The sequence below is a fragment of the Xiphias gladius genome, chromosome 9, assembly GCF_016859285.1.
Source record: "Xiphias gladius isolate SHS-SW01 ecotype Sanya breed wild chromosome 9, ASM1685928v1, whole genome shotgun sequence".
Classification (NCBI taxonomy): Eukaryota; Metazoa; Chordata; class Actinopteri; order Istiophoriformes; family Xiphiidae; genus Xiphias; species Xiphias gladius.
In genome coordinates, this window is record NC_053408.1 from 8,325,362 (window position 1) to 8,337,984 (window position 12,623).

The window sequence follows — 12,623 nt, forward strand, 5'->3', positions numbered from 1 at the left end:
GGGTGGGGGGGGTGTTGAGGTTTAGATGAAAGTGGAAAAGCAGAGGAGGAAAGCAAATAATCGGGAGGGAGAGAGAGGTGAGGCTGGGAGCAAACGAAAGCAAGAGTGCGTGTGTGTGAGAGAGAAGGGGGAGGAAAGGGGGCAGGCGTTCTTAAAACACTGTGGAGTCCAGATCAGAAATAAAACATAAAAAAGGGGAGAAGAAGAAGAAGGAGGAGGGGAAAAAGGGAGGAGGGGATTGTGCTCGAGTGTGTTGTGTGTGCAGATCCTATGAAGTGAACGCAGCCGGGGAGTAAATTGTGCAAGCCCAGAGAGCTCAGCTCCGCATGTTCGAGCTGGCACTTTTGATTTAGACAGAATTTTTTTTTCTGCTGCAATATCTTTTTCTGCCCCTCCTGGTTTATTATCAGTTCAAGACAAAGGCAGGAGAAACGAGCTAAAGAGAGAGAGACACAGGGAGAGATAGAGAGACGCAGAGTGAATAGATGTTGCGCAGCTAACAGCAGAGGAAGCAGAGTTTCCAGCCATCGCGCTCCCCGACCGCAGCCTTTTCTTCCTGGGAGATTAAAAATAAAGGACAAAAGCATCTCCCCCGCCTTTTCCAACCCACTACCATCCGATCACCAGCCTGCACGTCGCTGTGTGTGTGTGTATGTGCACGTAAGGAAGCCGCGGGTGTATGTTGCTTTTCTTCCAGCCCTCAAAGGCATGGACTGAAGATGATGCAGCCGGGGGCTTAGTGAGAGCTTGCTCTGCAAAAACCCCTTCCCCTCGCCAACAGGGCCAGACCAAGAGGAGCGACTCCGGGGGAGGGGGGAGGGGGGGTTGACGGAGTAGTGGAGGTGGAGGAGAAGAAGAGAGGGGGGGGGATACCCTCCTTGGATTATTGCGGAGGGTCCTCCACTTTTCTTTTTTGTATTTTTAAATTTTTTTCCTTCCTCAACTCGTCTCATCTGTTTTTGCTGCGATGTGTACTTTTTAAGCTGAAGAATGTGGAGACAACATTTTCCAGGCAAGCAGCATGTTTACTGTTTTCTTTTCTGGGTGTCTAATAAAGTCTGGCATGTGGGAGGTGGGTGGGAGGTAGGTGGACGGTGGGGGAGTGTGGATGGGGGGGGAGGTGTTGTGTGGTTGGTAAGGTAGGCGAGTAGTCCAACAGTGTTGTCATTTTGAGGTCCGCCCGTCCTGCGCTGCTGTACTTGGCTCCGCGTTTTTGCTTCCTCTGCGGTCTTTGGCTCTGAGCGAGCTCTGTAGCTTGGGGCAACGCTGAAGAATAAAAGAGCGGGAAAAGAGAGAGGGAGGGGAGAGGATGGGAGGACCGGCGTGGTTGTGCCATGGATGCTGTTGACACCCGCTTTTGTCCCACGGTGGAGTGTGGGCCCAGCCCGCCCATGCACACAGAGGGTACCATTTAAAACAGGCGTGCGCTCATTTTCTTGGCAAGGGATGGATTGGTGTGGCGGGCAGCCGGGTGGTGACAGGGGTGGGGCACTGGCAGCGAAGGACAAGTGGCCTTTGTGTGCTACTTTTGGGGAAGTGAAGGGAGGGAAGGGTAGGGAGCAGGCTGCCAACAAAGGGTGCTTATACCCCCCCACACACCCCCACCCCCCACACCTGCTCCACCCGCTCCCTTCAACTACTACAACTCACGCAGTGACCTCGCGCTGTCACAGGCAGATGAAGGGTGTGTGTTTATGGCAGGTTTTGTGTGTGTGTGTGTGTGTGTAAGAGGAGGAAAGTAGTAAATGAGTAATTCAGCCTCAGTAAACCAACAGTACAGACTCTGGCAGAGTGCCATATGAAAATGGAGCAAACTCCAGCAAGGAAAACAAAGTGTTGTTTGACCCAATGGCACATCTGTGTATTATGCCAAGCTTCTCCGTTACTCCACAGTCAAGCTCCTGGCAGTCTGCCAAGGTTGTGTGTGGGTTCTTATTCATTTGTTGCCGCATCTATGCAAGTGCATTCTTGTCGGGTCTGTATTTTCATGCAGATCTCACCTTGCCTTTGCAATGTGTGCCAAAAGAATGCTGAATACACATGATAAGGGGTTGACGTTTGATAGCATTAACTGAATATGAATCTAGTATAGAATCTGCTTATCGAATCCATTTTTAAATAACAGATGTTGTTCTAGCTTACTTACTTTTGCGGACTTTAATTTTCTTGAGTGACTTGCTCCAAATAGTGGAGGTCCCGGTTCAGAACTATTAAGCTTAAAATATTGATACGATATGTGCATGAGTTTAACGGGGAAAATAAGTCTGCTGAAACTGACATTATGCCATCAGCCAGACTTTTTGTCCTCCGTTGGCCCTGCTGACCTGCAAAATCCCACAGTTTACTCGCAAAAGTAGAGTGATATCAGAGGATTTCTTTCTTTCTTTAGGAAATTATCTTTAGCTGAGCACAGATGCCAAATTGCAGAGAGCACATTAGGCAGACAACAGCTAAGTTTTAGTTTGGCCTTTGGGCAAGTTACTTGGAGACTTATTGTTCATTAACTATAGCTGATATAATCTACTGCCAGTGATGTTTGCCGTTTCAAACAGCAAAAATTGGCTTTCAGTGACGACTTACTATGAGAAACCTGCAGGTTTTGTAGATTTCTCTTTGCTAATAAAAAGAGGTGACAGTTTGATTTGTTAGCAAATTCAGCTATTTTGCCAACCCTAAACCAGACTCAAAGTGGAACTGGCTATCAGAGCCAAACCCTACACACAAAGTCCAGGCCACAGATCTATAGTATAACCCCACTTGCCCCTCCATGGGCAGGTACCTGCACACGGCCGCCTCCTGTTTGACTGGCTGCCTGTGTTAACCAAGGAGGGGATGTGGGTCAAGTTTCAGAACGGCGCGGCTCAAGGTGGCTCAGTAAATGGCTGTAACTATTGGCGGTCATCAGCAGCAGCAGCCCCCACCGAGCCTTGTAGTCAAGAAGGAACCACCTGCAAACAGCAGCTTGAAGTTGCTAGGTAACCGTTGGCAGTAGATGATGATAGTATGGTGGAGGGCTTGTCTGGTCTCCCATTACCACTTAAGTGACTTCTGCTGCTGTTTCCTCTTCTCTTCTCTTCTCTTCTCTCCTCTCCTCTCCTCTCCTCTCCTCTCCTCTCCTCTCCTCTCCTCTTCTCTTCTCTTCTCTTCTCTTCTCTTCTCTTCTCTCCTCTCCTCTGCTCTCGATTTTCTTTTCCTCCAACTCTGAGGAGGAAAAAAACTGCGTTTTCCCTGTTCACCTCTGGTCCCTCTTCCCCTCACTGGAGGCAACATAACACCAGCAGCAGAGGCCAGCGGTAGGAAGAGACTCCCAGCTCCCTTCACCACATAATGGAAACTCTGGCCTCATATCCCGGTGCGCCGCTCTGCTGCGTCCTGCTGCCAGACTCTGACTAAGTGTTGCTGGCTCAGCCCTGCAGCCCAGGCTGAGTTCTGGTTTCACAAGTATTTGTCTACAGGAATGATTAGAATTGAAATAGTGATGACTGAGTGAGATTGAGCAAAAAAAAAAAAAAAAAAAAAAAAAGGTCTCACTGGAGACCTAGATTTCCAAAATAATTTTCATTGTGACCCAGTTCTCATTTTTGATAACTGTTGTTGATCTAATTGAGAAAAATGTTCCGTCTTTAGACTGCTCGCTGAGCTCACCACCTTTTTGTTGCGGGGACTTGAAAAGATTTTTGTAACAATATCAAACAGTAATGGATAACAATAATTAAAAAAAAAAAAAAAAGACTATTTCAAGGCCCATTTTCATCATCCTGAAACCCAATTGATAAATATCGCTGAGGTTTTAGCAAGTAGAGTGGATTCCTTTTAGAAATCATCATGTGTTACTTTTATTCCATTACAAGTAAATAGCTATCATGAAAGTATGATTCAGGGAGGACTTGAGGAGGCAGAGGCTTGTGTCAGTAGAAAATTATTTATCTCTTATCACTCTAAATTGAATTCTTTTCGATTATTGGTCAGATTAAATAAGCTAACATCACTTTGAGCTCTGGTTACTGGTGGCAGAGATTTGTCGAAGGGTTGATTTGTCACTGCATTTAACATTTTCTAGAAAATACAATTAATTGATCAAGAGAAAAAATAATTTATAGATTAACCACTAATGGAGAAAATAATTCGTTCTAGCCCTAGATCTGACGGACTATATCATCAAACAGACAAGAACCAGCAGGGCGTGTGTAAATGCACGAATGTGCGTCGCATGCTTTTATTCCTTTGGCAGGTAGACCCACGACAGCAGCTGCCTCCCCCATTGAAAATTTACTTCTCCCAAATCATCACGCACGCAGGCACACACGCATGCACACACACACACACACACACACGCACACGCACATATTCGCAGCTTGGCAACAGTTGAGGAACAAGCAGAGGAAGCAGGAACACAGAGAAATGGAAATGAGGGGGATTAATTACTGGAGTAGTGAAATTAAGAGCACACCTGCCTCCTGCGGGTCTGACATGAGCCCCAACACTCCATAACCCCCCTGCCCTCAGTGTGCACATTTGTTGACATTTGACGCACCGTATGTGTGTATACGTCCGCTTCTTGTCTCTGCTCGATTCATGGCTCAGTTTGAATCTCCGGCTGTTTGTAGTCAGGTGGCCAGCAGCTGCTTTAAACCAAGTGGCAGCACAGGAGCCTGCGGGGAACATGGCAGACCTGCTGAACACCCAGTTTTATTTCTGCATGTTGCCTCTGAACGAGCTGTTGCAGCACTGTTAAAACAAAAGAGCTGAGAGACGGATTGTCACAGTCGATGTGAAAGTTTGCAGGTCAAAAAGCCCTTCCATTCAAGTTAAAACTGGGCTAAATTTGGTTGAAATGTAAAAGTCACAAATCTAGAATACATATAACTGTTTTTTTAACAGCATTTCATTTACTATGTTTCAACACGCAGTTGGGACCTGCTTGCCACCGAAATGTCGTCATTTAAATGCTGTTGAAACAATAGTTACATGGAATGTAGATTCCTGAAATTTGCTTTACTTTTCAACCAAATTTAGCTCAGTTTGAGGCTAGATCCATAGACTTTTCAGAACTGCAGGTTGTCTGTGAAATTAGTGAAAACTTGAATGAAAATCACTCCTGACCCATGTTATCATCTTAAGAAAGGACAAATAGAAAAGTAAGATATCAATACAAATGTGTATCAGTTTTTTTGACTACATCTTGATGTTTTTAATTGCTAGATGTAACACATTTAAACACACGAAATAATATTCTAGATAATTATATACATCATTACAGACTATTCTTGATGTACAAACCACAGGCATGCTGTCAAGTATCACCGCAGAGAGGACAGGTGCTGAGAAGGGTGTCATGCATGCATCACTTATCAGAACCGAGTGTGGTGGCATTGCGCAGCTGACAGACGACCCAGTGGTTCTGGTTGAGACTGGTTTGATCTACATGCTGTCAGTTTACCACAGAGGGAGTGCTGCCTGTCACCTCGTTGTTTCCCCTCCCGGAATACATCTTCTCCTCTCCATCAAAATCAGCAGAGTGAGAATCAATCTGTCACACAGGAGGACACACACACACACACACACACACACTCACAAATACACACTCCGGCTCCTGGACAGACAGAATGATAAGGAAGGAAAGAGAATGATGGAAAAGAGAGAGAAGGAATGACAGTTGAGGTGAAAGGATGACAGAGAAAGGAGGGGCGGTGATTACTAAAAGACAGCTGAGGAATGATAGCAGAGGTGGGGAAGAAATTTACATGAAAAGAGAGATAAAGGAAGGAGAAGTAGATACATGCTGCGCAAACATAGATACAGAGCTAGGCGTCGGCATAAAGGAGGATTTGTCGGAAGATGCTATCGCACAGATCTTAGAAAATACAACACTGCAGATGGCATGGTGAAATAAGAGTCGGTGAGGGGGAGAGAGTGAAAGAGTAAAAGACTGAAAGGTCAGAGAGAAACCCAGTGGATGATTCATGGAGTTCAGCCTGTCTAACTTCTGCCTGAGGGTTCGACGCTGCCTGCCAGCCGCTCATCTTCCCTACTGCCTCATCGAGCTTCTCTCACCTGCACACCCACTGCTGTCTATAATCTGTTAGATACAAGTAACTACTGGTAAGATGAAGCGGGGATAAGGTTACAGGCGTCATGGGTATTTTCTGTGAGTCAAAGACAGCCTTGCATGCCGCAAACCGCAATGCCTTGATCAATATTTTTTATTTTACCTTTGAATTAAATGACTCTATGTGATATGAAAGGGGGGGGGTGGCAGGTAGTGCTAAAATGAATCGACTCTGCGGCCCTGTGTGTTTTCACCTCTTTTAGCTTATTCTTTTGGTTTTACCGCACATTTATGATTGAGTCTGAGCACTGTACATCACCCGCCCGGCAGTAAAGCGTCTAAAGAGCCAGACATTGTTTCTCAGGATTTGGTGGATGAAAAAAGAGATCAAAAGAAAGCGATTATTCGACTTATATTCATCAGGTGAACAGAAGTGCGACTCCAAATGGATGTTATTGTCACTCTGTGTGTGCTGGATGTGGTACTGTTTGATGACACGTCGGTCGTAACGACTTCTGTTCATGACTGCATATCTGTCAGCTTGTTTAGATGTCTTTCTGTCCACTTGTGGCCAAAAGTAAACCAATGCCGCTTAAAATTTTTTCAATTCTGAGCGGCGCTGTGTCAAATGTCGTCTAGTGCAAATCCACAGAAGACGAAGCTGATATATAGCCTGGGTCAGGCCGGAACCCATTATTTTTATCATTGATTCATCCGTGTATTGCTTTTTTATAATGGATTAATTGTTTAGTCCGTAACATGTCAGAAAATAGTGAAAAAAGACGATCGCCATTAATCAGAGCTCAAGGTGATGTCTTCAAAATGCTTTTTTGTTGGATGAGTAGTCCTCAAAGACAATCAGTTTACAACTAGGTAAAACAGAGAAAGGGAGATAATCCTCATATTTGAGAGGCTTGAACCAGTGAAGGTTTAGTTTTAGTTTAATAAATCGATCATTAGAGTTGTTAATTGTCTGTTGTCTGATTATTCAGCTAATCAGTTCAGCACGCGTGCGCCGTCTCAGATGCGGTCAAGCGCTGACCGCATGAGCGCTCACTCTGACACCCTCACCAGTCCGGTGTTATGGTCTCGGCCATTGCCACCCAGTCTTCACCAGCTGCCTCCATTAATTTCCGACGAGTTGTCAGTTGCAGATGTGGCACAGACAGCCAGGCTGCCGTGCCTCACCCCTCCCACCGACGTGCCATGAACAGGGAGTGTGATAAGTAGGCAATCGAAGCAGTGATGGTGGTTGGTCGTGGGTGGGTGGGGGGATTTCTGTCTGTCCATCAGGAAAGAAAAGCGTCTCCTCCGCCCTTTACAACCATGAGTGTGAGGAGGATACGGGTGTTTGCGCCTCTGACCTCAACTCTCGGCACAGATGCCAGCAGTGCCAAAAATAAAGTGCATTAAAACTGGCAGCCAAAGCCTGTTAAGTGATCACCATGACAACAGGCGGAAGGCACGGGGAGACGACACCACTGCTCCAATCCTCCCCCTGCCCTGAGAGGCTGCGCTGCTGGACTGCTCGCTTTCTGTCAGCTGGGCTCTCTCTCTCTCTCTCTCTCTCTCTGTCTCTCCTGTCGTTTATTTCCTCTCTCCCTCTCTCCTTTCATCCTCCTCTTCTTCTCTGATATGTCTCCTGGGAGCTCTCCAGGCTAACAGGCAGTGTTTAGTCTGTTTTTATGCATGCTTGTTTTACATTTTAATTTCACTCTTCTCCGTCTAGCTGTTTCCCTCCCTCCCCCCTCCCACCTGTCTGTTTTCCCGGTGTGTGTTTCAGCCTGTTTGCGCAATGGCCACACACAACTTTCTCATCTCCTAATCTCGACTTTATCTGACCTAATCAGCCTCCTATGCTGCAGTAATCTCACATAGCATGTCTCTAATGAGCCCTCCTCCACTCCCCCTTTCCCTCCCTCCACCCTGCTCCTTATCTCGATCCTGGGGTCTGACGTCATTGTAATCTGTGGGATAACATTTAAGAGCACAAGAATACACACACCTGCACGCCACTCACATATGCACAGAGTGAAGTCACAGTTAGGAATCCAGATATGGATTTTAGCAGCAAACCAGAGGAGAGCATGTAAACGCTAGATAAGAAAGTGATGTCATGAAATCACAAAGAAACATCCACAGGGGATCTTGCTGTTGCAGGTCTTGTCTGGAGTGACTTTTGCCCCGTTTTTTTCATCTTGGACAGATCCATAGCTGGTGACTGTACGTGAAGACCATGACCTTTGCAGTGTTAGGGCTCTGGTACTCAGTGGGGAACAGCTGCGTTCCTTCTCTGGTCCATCCATCCACAGGCTGGCTTATGAGCTGCACTGCGCTCGGAAGCAGCATGAATATTGATGCTCCCCACTTGTTAACATTGTATGGAGCAGGACTGGTAATTGTCGGTCTTCTGGAGGTGACACGTTTTCTTCAGTGGGATGTGTGAGAAGGTCAGCCCGCTGGGGAGCTCGGCTCTTCTCGGGTCTCTTCACTTTAAGTGAGAAAAGTGGCGGGAGGGAAGGAAGAAAGATCCGAGCGGAGACAAAAACCAGAATTGCAACACGCACTTTGTCAAGTGCACTGAAGTGCAGATGTGAGTTGGCTGTGGGTTTGTTTCAGGCTTGTAGCGTTTTCTCGAACGCTCTCCATTTCAATGATAAATGGCTCTTTTGAGGCAGGAGCTGCAGTGAGACGAATTTATAAAGGTGTAGTTTTTTTTCTCTTTTTCTTCCTCTATTGCACAGCTGCTGGTTTCACTCACATTGAGGCAAATGTGGGATCCTCTCCTTTGAGCTGAGAAATGAGTCTATGAGTCTGTGTGTGTGTGTGTGTGTGTGTGTGTGTGTGTGTGTGTGTGTGTGTGTGTGTGTGTGTGTGTGTGTGTAACACTTGCATACGGTATATTCTTATCCACTTGTATTCACATATCTGTGTGTGTGAGGGTTTCTGTATATGATGTGAGTGTTTGGAAGCTGTGAGTCAGATAGGATTCCTGTAAGTGAGGCTGTGGTCTAATCCAGTCTTGAGTAGGCACATTGATTTATTGAGCAGCACTTGTTAGTTCGGAGAAGCCCTGCTTCCTACCATATCCTAATCAGAACATGTGTATACATGCGCACGCACGCGCACACACAGCAACACAGCCGATAACTATATTTTTTCTTTGTCAAGAAAACGGTGATAAATTGACTCCAGCTGGCAAGAGAGTGTCACTTGCTGATTATTTCAGTGTAACAAGGAGAAAGAAAAAAAGCTTGAAGGGTCAGTTCACCCAAATAGCTAAAGACATTTCATCATTCAACCCTAATGTCTGAAAATTGAGATAGTTTTGGGCCAGAGTTTTGTGATAACCTCCTGAAATCATGAAAAAAGTATTTTCTTGTATCTTAAATAATCTTGCTTTCGTTCTCCGTCTGTTTCCAGGTATTCGGCCCCAAATCATGAATGGGCCAATGCATCCGCGCCCCCTAGTGGCGCTGCTGGATGGGCGCGACTGCACCGTGGAGATGCCCATCCTGAAAGACTTGGCAACTGTTGCGTTCTGCGATGCCCAGTCCACACAGGAGATACACGAGAAGGTAGGAAACCCACAAGTTCCCACACACACACACACACACACACACACACACACACACACACACACACGCTGCACCTCACTTTCGCACTACTCCGTGAGAAGAGCAGAAAGTTGATTGAGAGATGGAGCCACTCGCTCATGCCTGCCTCTTTCTTTTCCTATCACAGCACTGAAATGTGAAGCCCGTTATATTGGCCCCATATGCACTTGCCAGTTAAAATATAGTGGCTTCATTATGATTTAATGTCACTTTGTGGCACAGAGCGTGATGCCTATATCAGTGCCATTGTTCTAATAGAGAGTCTTTTATGGCGGGGATGCAGTGTAATTACATTGGCTTGTAGAGGCTGTTTATTGCTTTTTATGCAGCGCCGTGGCTGCAAAACAATATATGGCCACAGAGATGGGTATCACCAAAGTGCTATCTCTCCATCTGCAGACGGAGTGGGAGCCGCTACATCTTTCTTCTCGCCGTTTTTATAAAAATGGGACATATTAAAAATGAAGCATTTGCATAGAGATCAATTCAATCAAAGACCTTGGGCGGTGAGGAGAAAGGGGGAGCGGGTAGCTTTTCGTTTGTTTTAACACTGCCTTATCAGGAAAAACATGATTGTAATGTTCACCTCACCAGCATATTCAGCAGTTCGTAGTAATAACTCGCAGCCTAGATACCCAGAGGGGGTGGTGTAGATTGAAAATGTCCAATCTCTCCTGTCTGCGGCATGGATGCGGACTCTTCTCCGTCCGCACCAGACAATGCAGGAACTCATGGGAAAGGCTGGTCAAGGGCGGAATAGGAAAGTAGCTCGAGGGTATGTCAGGTCTTCCACCCGCTAATCCCTTCTTTCTCGGGCGGTTGGGGTATGATGAAACGCGCAGGCGAATACTGATCGAGATCGAGTTACAGTACCACTTCAGTGAGACAAAATCCTGCACGCAGCACCTGCGCTCCAACATCATCATCTGAAGTTGATGATCCCTCGTCTTTCTCACAGTCGTCGTGCCTCACAGTCACATGTTGCTTGTAAAGGTTGGCTGATGGCCCATATGGCATAGTGTCAGCATTGGCCTAACACATTGTACACCGCCGGACTCTGTTCATCCAATTGTGGTGTTAGGGCTGCAACTAATGACTGTTCAAGTAAGCAAATGATCCATTGTTATTTTGTTCAGTTCATTGTTTTGTCTATAAAATGTCCAAAAAAAATTAAAGTGGCTTGTTTTGTCCAACCTACAAACCAAAACCCAAAGATATTTAATTGTGCTATGATGTAACTGAGGAGAGCAGAAAATCCTCCCTTTTGAAAAGCTGGAACCAGTGAATGTTTGGCATTTTTGCGACATTTTGTTCCCTTTTTGTTGATTACTTTTTTCTTGATCAACTAATCTATTATTTGGCCAATCGTCAAAAGGAGGCTAAAGGAGTTTTTCGACATTTGGGAAATACACCTATTCTTGCCATGATTTTAATGTTAATGAGTGGAATGATACCAAATCTGTGCAGTAAATATGAAGCCATTTAGTTTGTTAATTAGTGACTTTTAGTGGTGCTGGAAGGTGGCTTTTGTCACCTTTGCAAAGTGCCAGGCCACCTGTTTCCCTCTGTTTCCAGCCTGTATTCTAAGCCAGCTGACTGGCTGCTAGCGGTAGCGTCATATTTACTGTGCTGACATGAGAATGGTATTATCCTCTCATGTAAGTCTCTGCATGAAAGTGAATATGTTTTCTTCCCAACATGTCAAACTATTATTGAAGCTTTAGTTTGTCATCTTAGCTTCATTCATTCATTTTAACGATCTCCTCCCTTTTACTCACATTTCTGTTTCACTGCCAAAGTGGATTTAAAATTTGTAATCAACTAAGGATCATAGCTTTCTTTTTATTTTGTGATGTTTTTCTGCAGTGTTTACTGCCTTTTCTGTATTGTTTAATGCTGTGATCATGCCCTCGTCACCCTTTAAGAAGTGCTACATACTAAACAGCGCTAACAAGCAACATTTTGAAGAGCGCGTCTTCCCGGCCAAGCGGAGAGAGTCTGTTCTCCGCGTTACAACCAGATCTCATCCCCAGTATATCCAACTCTGCTCACTAGTGGGATGATTTCATAGCCATAAAATCCCTCCCTAGTAAGCCGCAGAATCAAACGCACACGAACTGTACCGAACCTGTACCACCAAATTGAAACTCCTTTGCAACAGTGTGCCCTCCCTCTGTCTCTCTCTCTCACGTTCACCCAGGCCAAAAGGAGAGGTCTCGCTGCCATGTGAAGAAAAGCCCAGGCATCATCAGAAAGATGTTAAAAGCAATAAGGCTTGGGTTACAGTGGAGATGGGGCTATACAGTGCGGTCCAAAAGTCTGAGACCACTTTCCCAATGGGAAAGTGGTCTCAGACTTTTGGACCGCACAGTAGGTTAGGTCAGAGTTTCCATTAAAATAAACTGCGATTTCCCCTGAAATTTCAAAAAAGAAGAAAAAAAAAAGGCTTCACTGTTCTCGCTTAAAGACTCCGTCTTCAGCTCAAAAACAAGACTAGACCTTCAGGTCTTGGCCCAGTGGGAGAAGATTGTGTGTGTCAGAGTCTGTGCATTTTGGCTGCATGTGTATGTATGTGTGTGTGTGTGTGTGTGTGTGTGTGTGTCTGTGTAAGGAGCGTTATAACCTTGAACTAGTATCTGGAAGGTCTGGCCAGGACACGGCTCCAATAAAAGCAGTATGGAAATTCAGAGCTAATCTGCTAATCACAGGAAAGCTAATGCAGTTTGGCTGGAGGTGAAAGCGGAGCTGTTATTTAAGTGCTGACAGTGGCTGTGGCAGATACTGAGGGGGAATAGTTTAGATCAACATCAGACTGAATCACAGGCCAGGTCACCTTGTCCATGTCAAGTGGCAGAGGAGCAGTTTTTCACAGCGACGGCCCCGCCGAGGTGACCGAATTCAGAATTATTCCGAATGTGCTGTTTCTCGTGTCAGCCACATTTTAAGGGTTGGTGATA

The 12,623-nt window shown here is 45.7% G+C and overlaps 1 protein-coding gene across 6 annotated transcripts in view; it reads left to right on the plus strand.

Moving 5' to 3' along the window:
* ctbp2l (C-terminal binding protein 2, like) overlaps positions 1 to 12,623 on the plus strand; it is a 92,223-nt gene that overhangs the window by 64,866 nt on the left and 14,734 nt on the right. For 5 of the 6 annotated variants that reach the window (XM_040135989.1, XM_040135991.1, XM_040135992.1 and 2 more), the window contains one exon: positions 9,473 to 9,627. In XM_040135989.1, coding sequence (XP_039991923.1) covers positions 9,473 to 9,627 — 155 coding nt within the window. Of the gene's footprint in view, positions 1 to 889; positions 1,013 to 9,472; positions 9,628 to 12,623 lie in introns of those variants that run through there. The other variant, XM_040135993.1, reaches the window with a different exon arrangement.